Genomic DNA, 12013 nt, shown 5'->3' on the forward strand with positions numbered 1-12013 from the left:
GTCGTGGCCTAGGATAGGAATGGAGGATTGCAGATAGAAGTCGAACTAAACCAATGACATTTGCTTTGTGACCACAGTATGCCAAATCCCAACTTGGGAAAGTTGAGGATCATGAACATATGATTCAACGCACATTTTCAATAAGAGCAATTTTCCAAATACACACATTTGACCACTAACTGCAGACACAAAAGGCAAACTGCCTGTGCTCTCGAAGCTTTCTGTTTGGCTTTGAAACTTCTGCTCAGCTCAGTGACTCACGTTCTTTAGCAACAGAACTTTTAGATATTTTTTGAGATTATAAATTAAAATAATTCTCCCTTCCTGTCCCTCCTTCCAAACCTTCCTCGATCTCCTTCAAATCCATGGCCTCTTTGTTATTTCATGCATATATGTATTTGTATATCCACATAGATCCCTAAATGTAGCCTGCTCAGTCCACGTAATATGACTTGTATGCATACTTTTCAGGGCTGACTGTTCGGCACAGAACAATCCATTGGCGTGCTCTTCTCTGGGGAAGCCCACCTCTCCCACTGTCAGCTTTCCTCAGCTGCCTATAGTTCTTTGTGTAGGTTTGAGGCCTCATGGTCTGGACCCCATCCACTGTGGCATGTCCATCAGCGTCATCCTTGTTGGGCTCATGTTTGAGCAATCATGTTGGCTGAGATTTTATGGGTGTAACTTCTGATATTACTGCAACACACAGTCTCACAGCAAACTCCCTGATCCTCTGACTCTTACAACCTGTCTTCCCCCTCTTCATCAATGTCTCTTGAGTATTTTGTACATATCCATCAGGACTGAGCTTTAGATCTCTGCATTTTGATTGGTTGTGGTTTCCTGTCACAAAGAGAAGTTTTCTTAATGAGGAGTGGAGACTACACTAAGTAGCAGCGCTTCTATATTTTAAAGTAACTGATGATATAGTAATAAAGCAAGCACCTGTGAACACAATGGCCACATTAGTAGGCTGCCAACAGTAACACCCTTTCTACTCACCTGCCGCCTCCATCCCCTGACACTCTAGCTTCCTCTCCCTCATGTCCTCATAGTTTCCCGTGTGCCTATCCTTCAACATTATTTTCCATTTTGTTTCAAGCTTCACAAAAAAATGTTTGTTCCTCTCTGAAGTATGTTAAACAGTGTTGAGCATCCCAGGAAATGAGGTCATATATTGTACCAATGCATCACCTGGCTGGTTTGAGCTATACTGTGTATGTAGCTGGGCAGGTGGGGAAAAGAAGAGAAATAAGTCTGGAGTAAATAGTCTGTACAGCAAAGACAAAAATAATTCAATTTACAATTTCCAATCCTTTCCCCCTCTCATCTTCACTGAGATACCCAGCACCCAGGTCGCAACGTGCAGAGATTCAGCCTCTTTTCATGGAGTCTGGTCTCCAACCAAGAAGACCTGAACTTCTCAGTACCAAAGTTATAGTCAAGATTTTGAATTTCATGCAGAAGGCGCTCAGTGTGCTCTTTCTTCTCTTATGGTTTCATGTCACAGAACATTTGAGTTTTACAATGACAAAAATGATCAAAATCTAACTTTTCAGCAAAGATGACAAAAGTTAGAGTATATGTGACAAGCAGTACTGAACAAAGGAAGGCAATCAGCTGGGAACAGGAGTGTTCGCCTACAGTCCAGTTCAAGCTTAGCCTGGAAAACACACGGAGACTCCAATGCAAGGAGGGGAAAGGCAACTTCAAAGAACTTTAGGACTGAGCCTTGTCTGAGATGAACAAATCTTACAACATCTGTGAAGAGTGCATGCTCACATCAAACATCTGTTAGCCAACAGGCAGGCAGCAAGGCACACCCTCAAACACCTAAAGACCTTTGGTTAAGTGGGTGAATGGGGGTAGTTTCCAGAAGTCTTCAGAGACTTTATACACAAATCATGTTCCAGAAGCACCACTGAAGGGACAGATACTGCACAGAAAATAGCAGAGCAGTGGGTAAAAATCCTCCTCTGGGGACACGATGCAAGCCTAGGATTCATTGCTTATTAAACAGGAATGCTACAAAGCAACATCTTAGTGCTGCTGAATGAGTTAATGCATGGTGCAAAGAAGTGACCTGGCACGAAAGTGTTCAATAACAGTCCTCAGGACCAATGATTTTCCCCACCCACCCCAAAGGCCTGAATCAGGACAAACAGAGAGGAAACCACATGCTACAGTTCTGTCTTTAATATTTTGATGTTGGATTTTCTGGTTTCTATGTTTCCTTCTAGAAATGAGTCATTGCTATTAGCAAAAGAAACTATGAATAACAAGTAATATAAGAAGGGAAACAAAGAAAAGCATTCATGAACATCAAATACATGAAAAGATGTTCAACCTTCTAATGAAAGTCAACTTTAAGACATGAAACAGTAAAAACAAAACATAAAAACAACAAAAACTATAAAAAACGAGTAATGACCAGAACTTGGAAGGGTGAAGAAACAGATAGAGGATGCTGGTCATGAATAATAGCCATAGAGTGCATGCCAACCATTTCACCTTCTATAATACAAAGAAATGTGATGTGTTACAAGAACTTCCTACAACACAAGATCAGCTTTAGTGTTCATCAAAATGAAAGTAGTTTAAAACTCAGTGGAACATCTCCTATCAGGTATGGTGGTTTGGCCAAGAAACTGCTTAGCCACCAGGGAATGGCACTGTTTGAGAGGATTAGGAGGTAAAAGATAAAAGAGGTGTGGTCTTGTTGGAGGAAGTATGTCCCTGGGGATAGGCTTTGAGGTTTCAAAGCCATTCCAAGCCCAAAGCCTCTCTCTTCCTGCTGCCTGAAGATCCAGAAGTAGAGCTCCTTCTCCAGCACTATGTCTGCCTGTATGCCACCACGTTCCCTGCCATGATGACAACGGACTAAACCTCTAAAACTCTATGCTGGCCCCAGTTAAATGCTTTCTTTTATAAGAGTTGCCGTGATCATGGCGCCTCTTCACAACATTAGAAAACTGACTAAGACAGACGTTGGTACAAGGAGTGGGGTATTGCTGTGACAGGCCTGATCATGCTGCTTGTTGGTAGAATGTGGACTTTGGGACTTTGGATTAGGAAAGTAGTTGAATACTTTAAGTAGGACTCAATGGGCCATACTCATAGGAGTGTGGAAGGCAGTGGTACTGAGAGCAATGCAGATTCTGGCAGTGCATCTCAAGAGGTTTCCATATTAGAAAATGGCCTAGAGCCCCTTCTTGTAATATGTTGGTGAAGAATGTAGCTGTTTTCTGTCCTTGCAGGGCTTCAGATTAATGGTATTGTAGGAGTTTTCATGGCAACATGGTATTAACTTTGTCATGTGGTTATTAATGATGACTCTTATGCAAATCTATAATGAAGAAGAACAAGTTGAGGAAGGAAAAATACAAAATGAAAAGTGAGAACCAGAAAGTGTAATAGAGCTAAATCCAGTGCTCAAGTTTAAAAGTTTAAAGAAAAGGCTAATGCCAAATGGGATAAAGGGAGCGGTGACCTCAGGGCAAGACCCCATCCAGCTAAGCTTCAAACTTGTGAAAAGGAATTTTTTTTAAAATCTTAAGGAGTGAAGGAAACCATCAAAAACAGAAAGCTGGAGAAAAATGAAGGTGAGGGAGCAAGTTCCACCCCAGCAACCAGAAGAAACTGGCAGCTTCAGCCTTATGGTTTGGCTTTAGAGTCAAGGATACAAGAAAGGGATTGTGAAATATTCCTCCTAGGCTAAGGAGAGCTGCTGAGACCAGGTGTGTGTTAGGGGTATCCCTGCATGGAGGCCCAGAGAGGTTGTTGTGTGAAACTGTGAAGGAGAAGCCTGGATTGCCTTGGAGACACGAAGATGTTAGAGACGCCAGAGTCATGGGATCCCTGCCGAGGAGAGCTCCTAACAGGGAGTGAGGTCATCCCCAGAGAGAAAAGTATGTTGCAGTCAGCGATGTTGAAAGGAGCTGGAGATCTGAAGAGTGCTTTGACATCCAACATGGAGACGCAGAGTTTGGAGTTTGCCCTACTGGTTTTCAAATTAGTTTTGGTCCAGTATTTCTTCACTATGGTCCCTTTCCTCCCTTTTGGGACGGTAATGTAGATCCTGTACCATTGCATGTTTGAAGTGTGTGATCTGGTTTTTGAGTTTAATTTTTACAGGGGCTAAAATTAAGAGATTGCCATGAGTCTCAGAAGAGACTTTAAACTTTTAAACAGAGACTTTCATGACTATGAAAGACTATGTGGACTTCTGAAGTTGGAATGAATGCATTTCTGCATTATGAAATGGTTACAAGTCTATGGAGGCCAGGCAGTGGGATGTGGTGGTTTGAATTAGAATGGACATTATAAACTCATAGACTGGAATATTTAGTCCCCAAGGAGTGGCACTATTTGAAAGGAATAGGAGGTGTGGCCTTGTATGTCACTGGGGGTGGGCTTTGAGGTTTCAAAAAGCCCATTCCAACCCTAGAGTTGGAGAGATGCCTGTGAATCTGGATGCAGAAATCTTAGCTTGTTCTTCAGCACCAGGTCTGCCCGCACACTGCCATGTTCCCTGCCATAATAACGGACTAAACCTCTGAAACTGTAAGACAGCCCCAACCAAATGCTTTCTTTAATAAGAGTTGTCGCAGTCATGGTTTCTCTTCACAGCAATCGAACTATGACTAAGTCATAAGGTTTTATTATATAGTTATTAAAAATGATAACCATTGGCCAAGCATGGGCACACTGATAAACATCAACACCCAGAAGGCCTAAAGAGGAGGAATCAGGAGTTAAAGCCCAACCCAGGCTGCATAGCAAGTTTTAGGTTAACCCCAGAAATACAGCAAGATTCTGTCTCAAGTAAAAAGAAAGAGTAAAACTGCCTTTGTGCCTCAGGAAAAGTAGCCAAACGTTATTATTTAGGATAAACATAAAACTTGGATTTCATTTACCTTTTAGATATGTATTGTAACTCTAAAGCAGCTTTGACTACCGTAAACAAAGTAGACCTCACACAATTAAAACTGTGACTCAATGGTAGACTCCTTGGTGAGCATGCCCATGACCCAGCACTGAAAAATATAATACAATAATATAATAAGAAAAATATAATAAGAAAAACATAAAATACAAACTATAAATATAAGGTGTAAAAGAAAATTTTCTTTTCATTTTGAGATAGGGTGTCACTATGCAACCCTAGCCAACCTGGAACTCCCTGTGTAGATAGGGCTGGCTTCAAGCTTACAGAGATCCACCTGCTTCTGCCTCCCAGGTACTGGGATGTATCACTATGATGTGTGTGTATCACTGCAATGAGCAGGAAACATTTTCTAATAAGCATCTTAAGAAAAAATAGGTCAGTTAAAACATTTTACCTGTGTGTGTGTATTCATAATTTCAACATAATTGTTAATTTATTTTTACTCTCACTTTTCTTGATAAGCCTTGGAAATCTGGTAGTTTACTCTGACAGCTCATCCCAGCTTAAACCAGCATCTTTTCAAGTGCTCGGTAGCCATATGCAGTTCCTGTCCCGACAATACTCGTCCAGAAAATGCACGTAAGTTAATAGTGGCTACTTCAGTGACCAGACAAAGGGTCTTTGTCTTTCCTATGAATTGTTGCAATGATCATTTCTATCAGGAGGAAAAGGGGAAGAGTATGAAAAAAAGCTTTTTAATTTTCTTTTTAAAGCATAAATTTAAGAACGACTGGAAAAAATTTTTAAAAAAGCATAAATTTAAAACTTTCCAATTGTTCTTGTTCCTTGCTCCCCTGGGAAGGGGATAGGAACCTCTTCTCCCAAACCAGGGTGGTCTATACCATTTGTGCTTGGCAACTTAGTGAGTTCCCCTTGCTATTAGTACCAAGGGTTGGTAACCAAAGAGTTACCAAACAGTACCAAACAGTAACCAAAGAGTACCAAGGATTGGTAACCAAACAGTCACCAGCACTTTTAACTAGAGGGGGGATACTATAGGGAGAAGTAAGCCAAAGAACAGTTGACTTGTATAGTATGCACTGGAGATGGTACATGGATTAGCACATGTTTCCAGTGACCTTCTCATGATGCAGTTTTTCACAGAAGTCAAGATTTAGAAAAAGTATATACTTCAAGGCATCAGAACTGAAAATCTCAACGTTCAGTATCTACAGTGGTCCCCAGCAAGATCATAACCACAAAGGCCCGGGCTGCCCCACACCAGAGCATTGCCCTTATTAACAGGGCACTAAGAGACAGCTGTGTCTTCCCAAAGATGATTCCAGGTACTGTCTATACTATTATGAAATCTCAATTTTGATCTCTCTTCTAAACTACTTATACCTCAAATAATTTTCTCTTACACAAACCACTGTTCCTCCAAACTCCCCATGCTGAAAACCAGAATCATCCCTGACTAGCTTGATTTGCATATCTCTGTCCAGTCTCCAGCTGAAACCAGAACACCCTCCCATCTTTCCCTTGCTCAGCATCAAACACCAAGTCCTGGTCTCAGGACTCTCTAAGGATGAAGAGCAGCAGCAAGTACACATACACCCATATCTTAAGATTTTAAGTTCCATTCTTTTGTTGCTGTTTTGGTTTTTTGTTTGTTTTGTTTTTCAAGACAGGGTTTCTCTGTGTAGTTCTGGCTGTCTGGAACTCCATCTGTAGACCAAGATGACCTCAATTCAGAGATCCACCTGCCTCTGCCTTCTGAGTACTGGGATTAATAGCATGTGCCAACACTGCCCAGCCTTAAGTTCCATTCTTTAAAGGAAACTAACAGACAGTACCCAGTCAAAGGACCACTGGTTCCAGGTCACCTGCAATTGGGAACAGAGGTTTAAAAAAAGGGGGGTGACTTTTATCTATAGATGGTTGTGAGAAACCATTATGTCAGGCAGACTGTGCCCTGGGAAAGAAGACTGGCTGGAGTGGGTGGATCAAATGTCTTCACCTTGCAAAGGCCTCACCCATAGAGGCCAAGTGCCTTGAGTTACCTGACATCCACCCCAACAAGGCACTATGAAGTATGCACTAACCTGGATTCCCAGAATCATTTTTGCCAAAGAGAAGCTGTCAGGGCAGTGTTCTGGCAAAGTGCATGAGGCAGGGGACAGAAAAAGGAAGGAAATCAAACAAAGTATAATATTGAGAAAAGTCCCAAGCTGATGAACCCTGCAAAGGAGTTCTGCAATGGTGCAGGTCATGTCTTAAGGCTATTCCAAGTCCCAAGGTATTGGGAGTGGTGATAACATGGACACCTTCCCACGCTATTCACGGACTGTCACCCTGTATGGAGGATTCAAACTTTCGGGTTTTGTCAAAGTGGCACAGAAGCAGGCGACTGAGAGTACCAGGACACCAATAGAGAAGAGAGCACAAGGGAACTAAGGCTGCCATGGACAGCATCTGTTGTCAAGGATCTTTAAGACCTCTTTAAGGTCTGAAGTATCATCTCGTTTCAGGATGAAGGGCAACACAGATGGCAAGAGTAAGGACCAAATTGTCTTCCGGTGCGGGGCGGGAGGGCGGTGAACCAGAATTTAGGGAAACCTGTCTACTTGAGGTGTAGGCAAATGAAAGCTAAAACACACCTCCCTAAATCACATGGATTCTGTTTCTCCAGGGAGTAGCATTCCTCTCAGAACTCTTAGAAAACCACCCCCAGAAGGCCAGGTGAGGTGTTGTCCAGTAGTAGAGCTCCCGCCTAGCCTACACAGGGCCCTCAATCCCACCCCCAGCACTGCAGAAAAATGGAAACATATGCACACATTGAGTTTTGCATTAGACTGCAGAGATACAGCCTGTCATTTAAAAGCTAAGCAAGAAAAAGGATTATCTGAGAGTACTGTCTCAATACCAGTGACCTTCCAGTTAGTCTGCTAACTACAATCAAAGTAGCAAACATAAGATGTCTTTATTTAAAACACTTAAAAAGCAGTGTTTACATTTTGTATCCAGAATAATCCTCTATCGATTGCATGACTCAGTCCAAGAGAAAAGGTTATGCATAGTTTAAGACCAGGCTGTCTTCTGCAAACATCATATCCCTATGCTAGTACATGCTTGGGCTTCCTTCTGGGGCCTGTCCAAATCAAGCCCACGTTGTGTTTTCTAGGGGTTGGAAAACCAGCACTAACATATGTCACATAGTGAGTTCTTGGGACAACAGAGCCAATTGTCTGCTCCACCTTTCTCTAAGAGTCAATGAAGGTGACTCACCTTGATGTCACACTGAAAGTGTCTGACACTAACTGATTTTCCATTACCAGCCTCTCTACAAAGAAAGCAGTTCCTCAACGGCAAGGGGCTGGGTATTCTAAAAACAGAGTCTTTGTTACTAAATAGTGCTCTTCACCAGTGAGAAAGTCTCACACACGCACGCACGCACGCACGCACTACATAGCATATGAGCCTAGAGCTAAAGAGAGAAAAGGGGTGGAGAGAGAAATCCTTGAGTGACCAGAAATATACCAATAAACCAAGCTATTGCCCATAACTATTTAATGCCCACAGGTTATGTACGCCTTATATAATGTTTTATACTCCAATAACATCTCTCAACTAAGGCAATAAGTACAATCAATAAAATTTCCATCCCAAACATTTAAAAATACTGCTGGCATACAGGATAATTATTTCCATCAGTGTATGATATCTTAAAATGTGTAACTCAACCCAGTGTTTGACCCATGAGGAAAGCCCACTAGGAGGTTAAAAATAGAAGGAAACATTGACTATTTTAATTATACAACAAAATGAACAAATCATCTGCCCGAGAAACAAAGTGTTTCTGTATAATTCATGATTCACACTCAGAATCCTGCCTGACAAGCAGGGTTACAACAGTTAGAAGAAGCCTGGCAGTTTCTCATACTGAAAGAGCAATGGCAACCCAAGGGAAAAACCTGGAAGCTATCCAGTCATAGTGGCATACACTCGGGAGGCAGAGGCAGGCAGGTCTCTGTGAGTTCAAGGCCAGCCTGGTCTACAGAGCAAGTTCCAGGACAGTCAGAGCTATATACTCTGTCAACAAAATGAAACCCCCCGGAAGCTAGCACTCACAGAAAATCTTGACTTCAAATTCAATAACTTAACGATAACTGAGAACCAGAAATCCACTAATGGCAGAATTCTGTTCGTTTTTGCTGTAATTATTCCAAACACTCATGTCAATGAAGATACTTGACTTCTTAACTAGTTCTTTCAGGACCTGGGGTTTTGTCCATAGACAGATAACTCAAGAAAACACTGAACTTGAAACATGCCAGGTTCAGACTCCCAGTAATTTACCACCCCTGCTAGCTTGTACTATATTCACATCTAACTAAAAATCAAATTCTTTCCCCTCCAAGTGGTCTACTTGATAAGAAATTCGGTATAAATGTTTTTGTTTCTCAAAACTAGATCTCCAAAGTTTCCGAGTATTCAGTAAGTCATTAGCTTCATAAGGCAGCAATTAAATGCTGTCTGCTCAGGGACTTCAAGACTTGGTGCGTTCCCCGTCTCTCTCGTACTCGCTGTTGCTCCGCACACTGTCACGGAACAGGGCTTCAGCTCTGAACACTCCATGCAGCTCAGGTTGTTTTTCTCTGCCTCACTGCTTTCCAGTCTCCAGACCAGGTTCTGTTGAGCCTCTCAGCGCCAGAGCTGCAAGCTGAAAGGCTCCTCCCCTAACTCCCACGGGTAAAAAAAGTGGCGTGCATTTTCCAAGCCGGAATTGCTAAAGAGTTCCAGCCCTGCCTAGCACCTTCTCTACCCTTCTCAAAGAGACTGATATCTGTCGTGTTCTGGAGTTCCTGGTGACCCCAAAGGCTATCCAAAGCAATCCAGGACTGGCCCCCAAACAGATTTCACCCTCCTTCATAATCATTGGGTGAACTTTAGCCCTTGCTGACCCGGACTGGGTCCGGAGAAAAGAAGAGATTTCAATTTTTTCAAACTAAGATGGTCGGTGAGCCCACGGAGCTGAAGGGCTCCCCCATGCGCTGGACACTAGCTAACAATCGCCAGGTGAGGATGCGGAAGTTCCTCTTCCTACCCCGCCCAGACCTGTCCACAAGGCCGGTGTAACAGGAATTGCAAACTCACCTACAGGACTGGTATACACACAGCGCGCTTGCACACACCTACCCCTCCGCACAGAGGCGAGCAGGCAGGCAAGACTGTCAAACAGGTCCCAGCCACCAGAAAAGGCGAACAAGAAAATCAGACATCGGGATATATGGAACATTTTTTTAAGGAAGCAAGGGATGGATGACTAAAGGCCCCGACTTGCTCACCTCGCCCCGGGACCAGGCAGAAACCAGAAGGGCTAGGGGTGCGGAGCCAACGCCTGGGAAGCTGCTGGTCACTTTAACTACATCACCTGCCGTGCGGTATCAGGAGCAGCAGCTCCTGCCGCACTTGTTCCTAATCCTGAACCGCCCCCGACCCGGGAGGGGAGCGCATACCATCCTACCTCAAAGATAACTCCATTTCTGGTCAATAATTACTCCAACCCTCCCCCAAATACCTGATAACCCCAAAAGAACTACCTCAAAATGCCCATTGTGGGCAAATTAAGTATTGACTTCCTGGGCTAAAGGGATGGCGCTTCAGTTAAGAGTAACTGCAGCTCTTGCAGAGGACCCTGGTTCGATTCCCAGCACCCACTCCAGTTCCAGGGGCTCTGACGCCCTCTTCTGGACTTCTCAGTGCACATGCAGACATGCCGGCATATATATTATACATACATATATACATACCCATTATATATATATATACACATAATCAAACTAAAAGAATTACATATATATTTTTTAAAAGAATGTATTTCCCTGGGATCACCAGAAACCCCTCCAACAACTCTCTATCCCCCCACTCTGCCCTTACCCCTACCTGACTCCGCGCCCCTCCTACCCTGCTGACTCCTCATCCCCTCTCCACTCCCAAGTTCAGGATCCACCCTGGTCTCCACACACATAAACCAGGGAAGACAGGTCAACTGAGGGGCACTCGGCACTGCAGGGGACCTAGAACAGGGTCCATAAAAAGGACACGAGGGCTGCATGCCAGGTGCCCCCATGGAAGCTAGTTTCTTATCCCGGCTCCCAAAGGGTTAAGACGCCCCTGCGGTTTCAGGCTCTCAGCATGAGACCAAGACCGGGAGAGGACGAGAAGGGAAGGGCAAAGTGGACGTTGGCGACAGGCCCCCTGAGTGGGACAGAGCTGTGCCGCTGTCGGGGGGGACTCTGCGGAGCCGCCAGTAGGTGCGGCGCACTCCCGGAACACCCAAACTTTCTCCGCCACCCAAGTTGGGGGTGCCGGGGACCGAGGCCACAGAGACGCTGGCAGGGGCGTCCGAGAAGCGTGGGGAAGGTGGCCCCGAGCGTGCCGTGCCGCACCTGTGTCCCGGGGCCGCGTCGGGCCCGTACTCACCCGGGTGTAGAGCTCGCTGTACGACATGTCCCCGTGGATGGAGCAGGAGCCCCGGACACCTCCTGGGACGCCGGGTCAGGGCTGCGCTCTGAGGCCAAGCTCCTCGCTCGCCCGCGCGCTCTCTATGCACCGCTGGTGCAATCTCCCCGGACCGGTCCCAGTTCCTCCGCGCTCCTTCCTCGGGTGGACCGACCTTCTGGCGCCGACGCCCGCTCGCTCCGGCCCGCGCGACCTTTACTCCCTGGGCGGTGGCAGCTCTGGTGCTGCGTCCGAGAGTGGCGGGAGGGCGGGGAGAAGGCGCGCCGCGCTCCGGGCTCAGGTACGGAGAGGAGGCGCGGACGCGCGACCAGGGAGGGCGGGAAGTGGGGGTGGGGGAGGAACCCGCGCCTCACCACCGGCGGCCGCCGCCGCCTTTGAGCCCTCCGCGCCCCCGCTGCCACCGGGTCCTGGGGCAGGGGGCGGGGCCGGCGAGGAGCGGCGCCCCGGGAGGTGGCACGCGCCGCCCCCTGCTGGCCGCCGCGCGAACGCCGCACAGGTGAGGGCAAGGCTGTCGCACCTGCCACCCCGCGCTGTCCTAATCACCTGGGCAGAGGATAGGCAAAAGTGCAAGGGAGACCTGAAGAGAAGGAAGAAAAGTGC

General features: G+C 45.6%; 1 protein-coding gene across 1 annotated transcript in view; it reads right to left on the reverse strand.

Moving 5' to 3' along the window:
* The window catches only part of Myo5b (myosin VB), a 279116-nt gene extending 267497 nt beyond the window's left edge, over nucleotides 1-11619 (reverse strand). Inside the window, exon 1 of the mRNA XM_048419435.3 lies at nucleotides 11375-11619. Coding sequence (XP_048275392.3) covers nucleotides 11375-11401 — 27 coding nt within the window. The 5' untranslated portion in view covers nucleotides 11402-11619. The remainder of the gene's footprint in view (nucleotides 1-11374) is intronic.
* Nucleotides 11620-12013: the final 394 nt, after the last annotated feature.

The sequence above is a fragment of the Myodes glareolus genome, chromosome 13, assembly GCF_982192425.1.
Source record: "Myodes glareolus chromosome 13, mMyoGla1.1, whole genome shotgun sequence".
NCBI lineage: Eukaryota > Metazoa > Chordata > Mammalia > Rodentia > Cricetidae > Myodes > Myodes glareolus.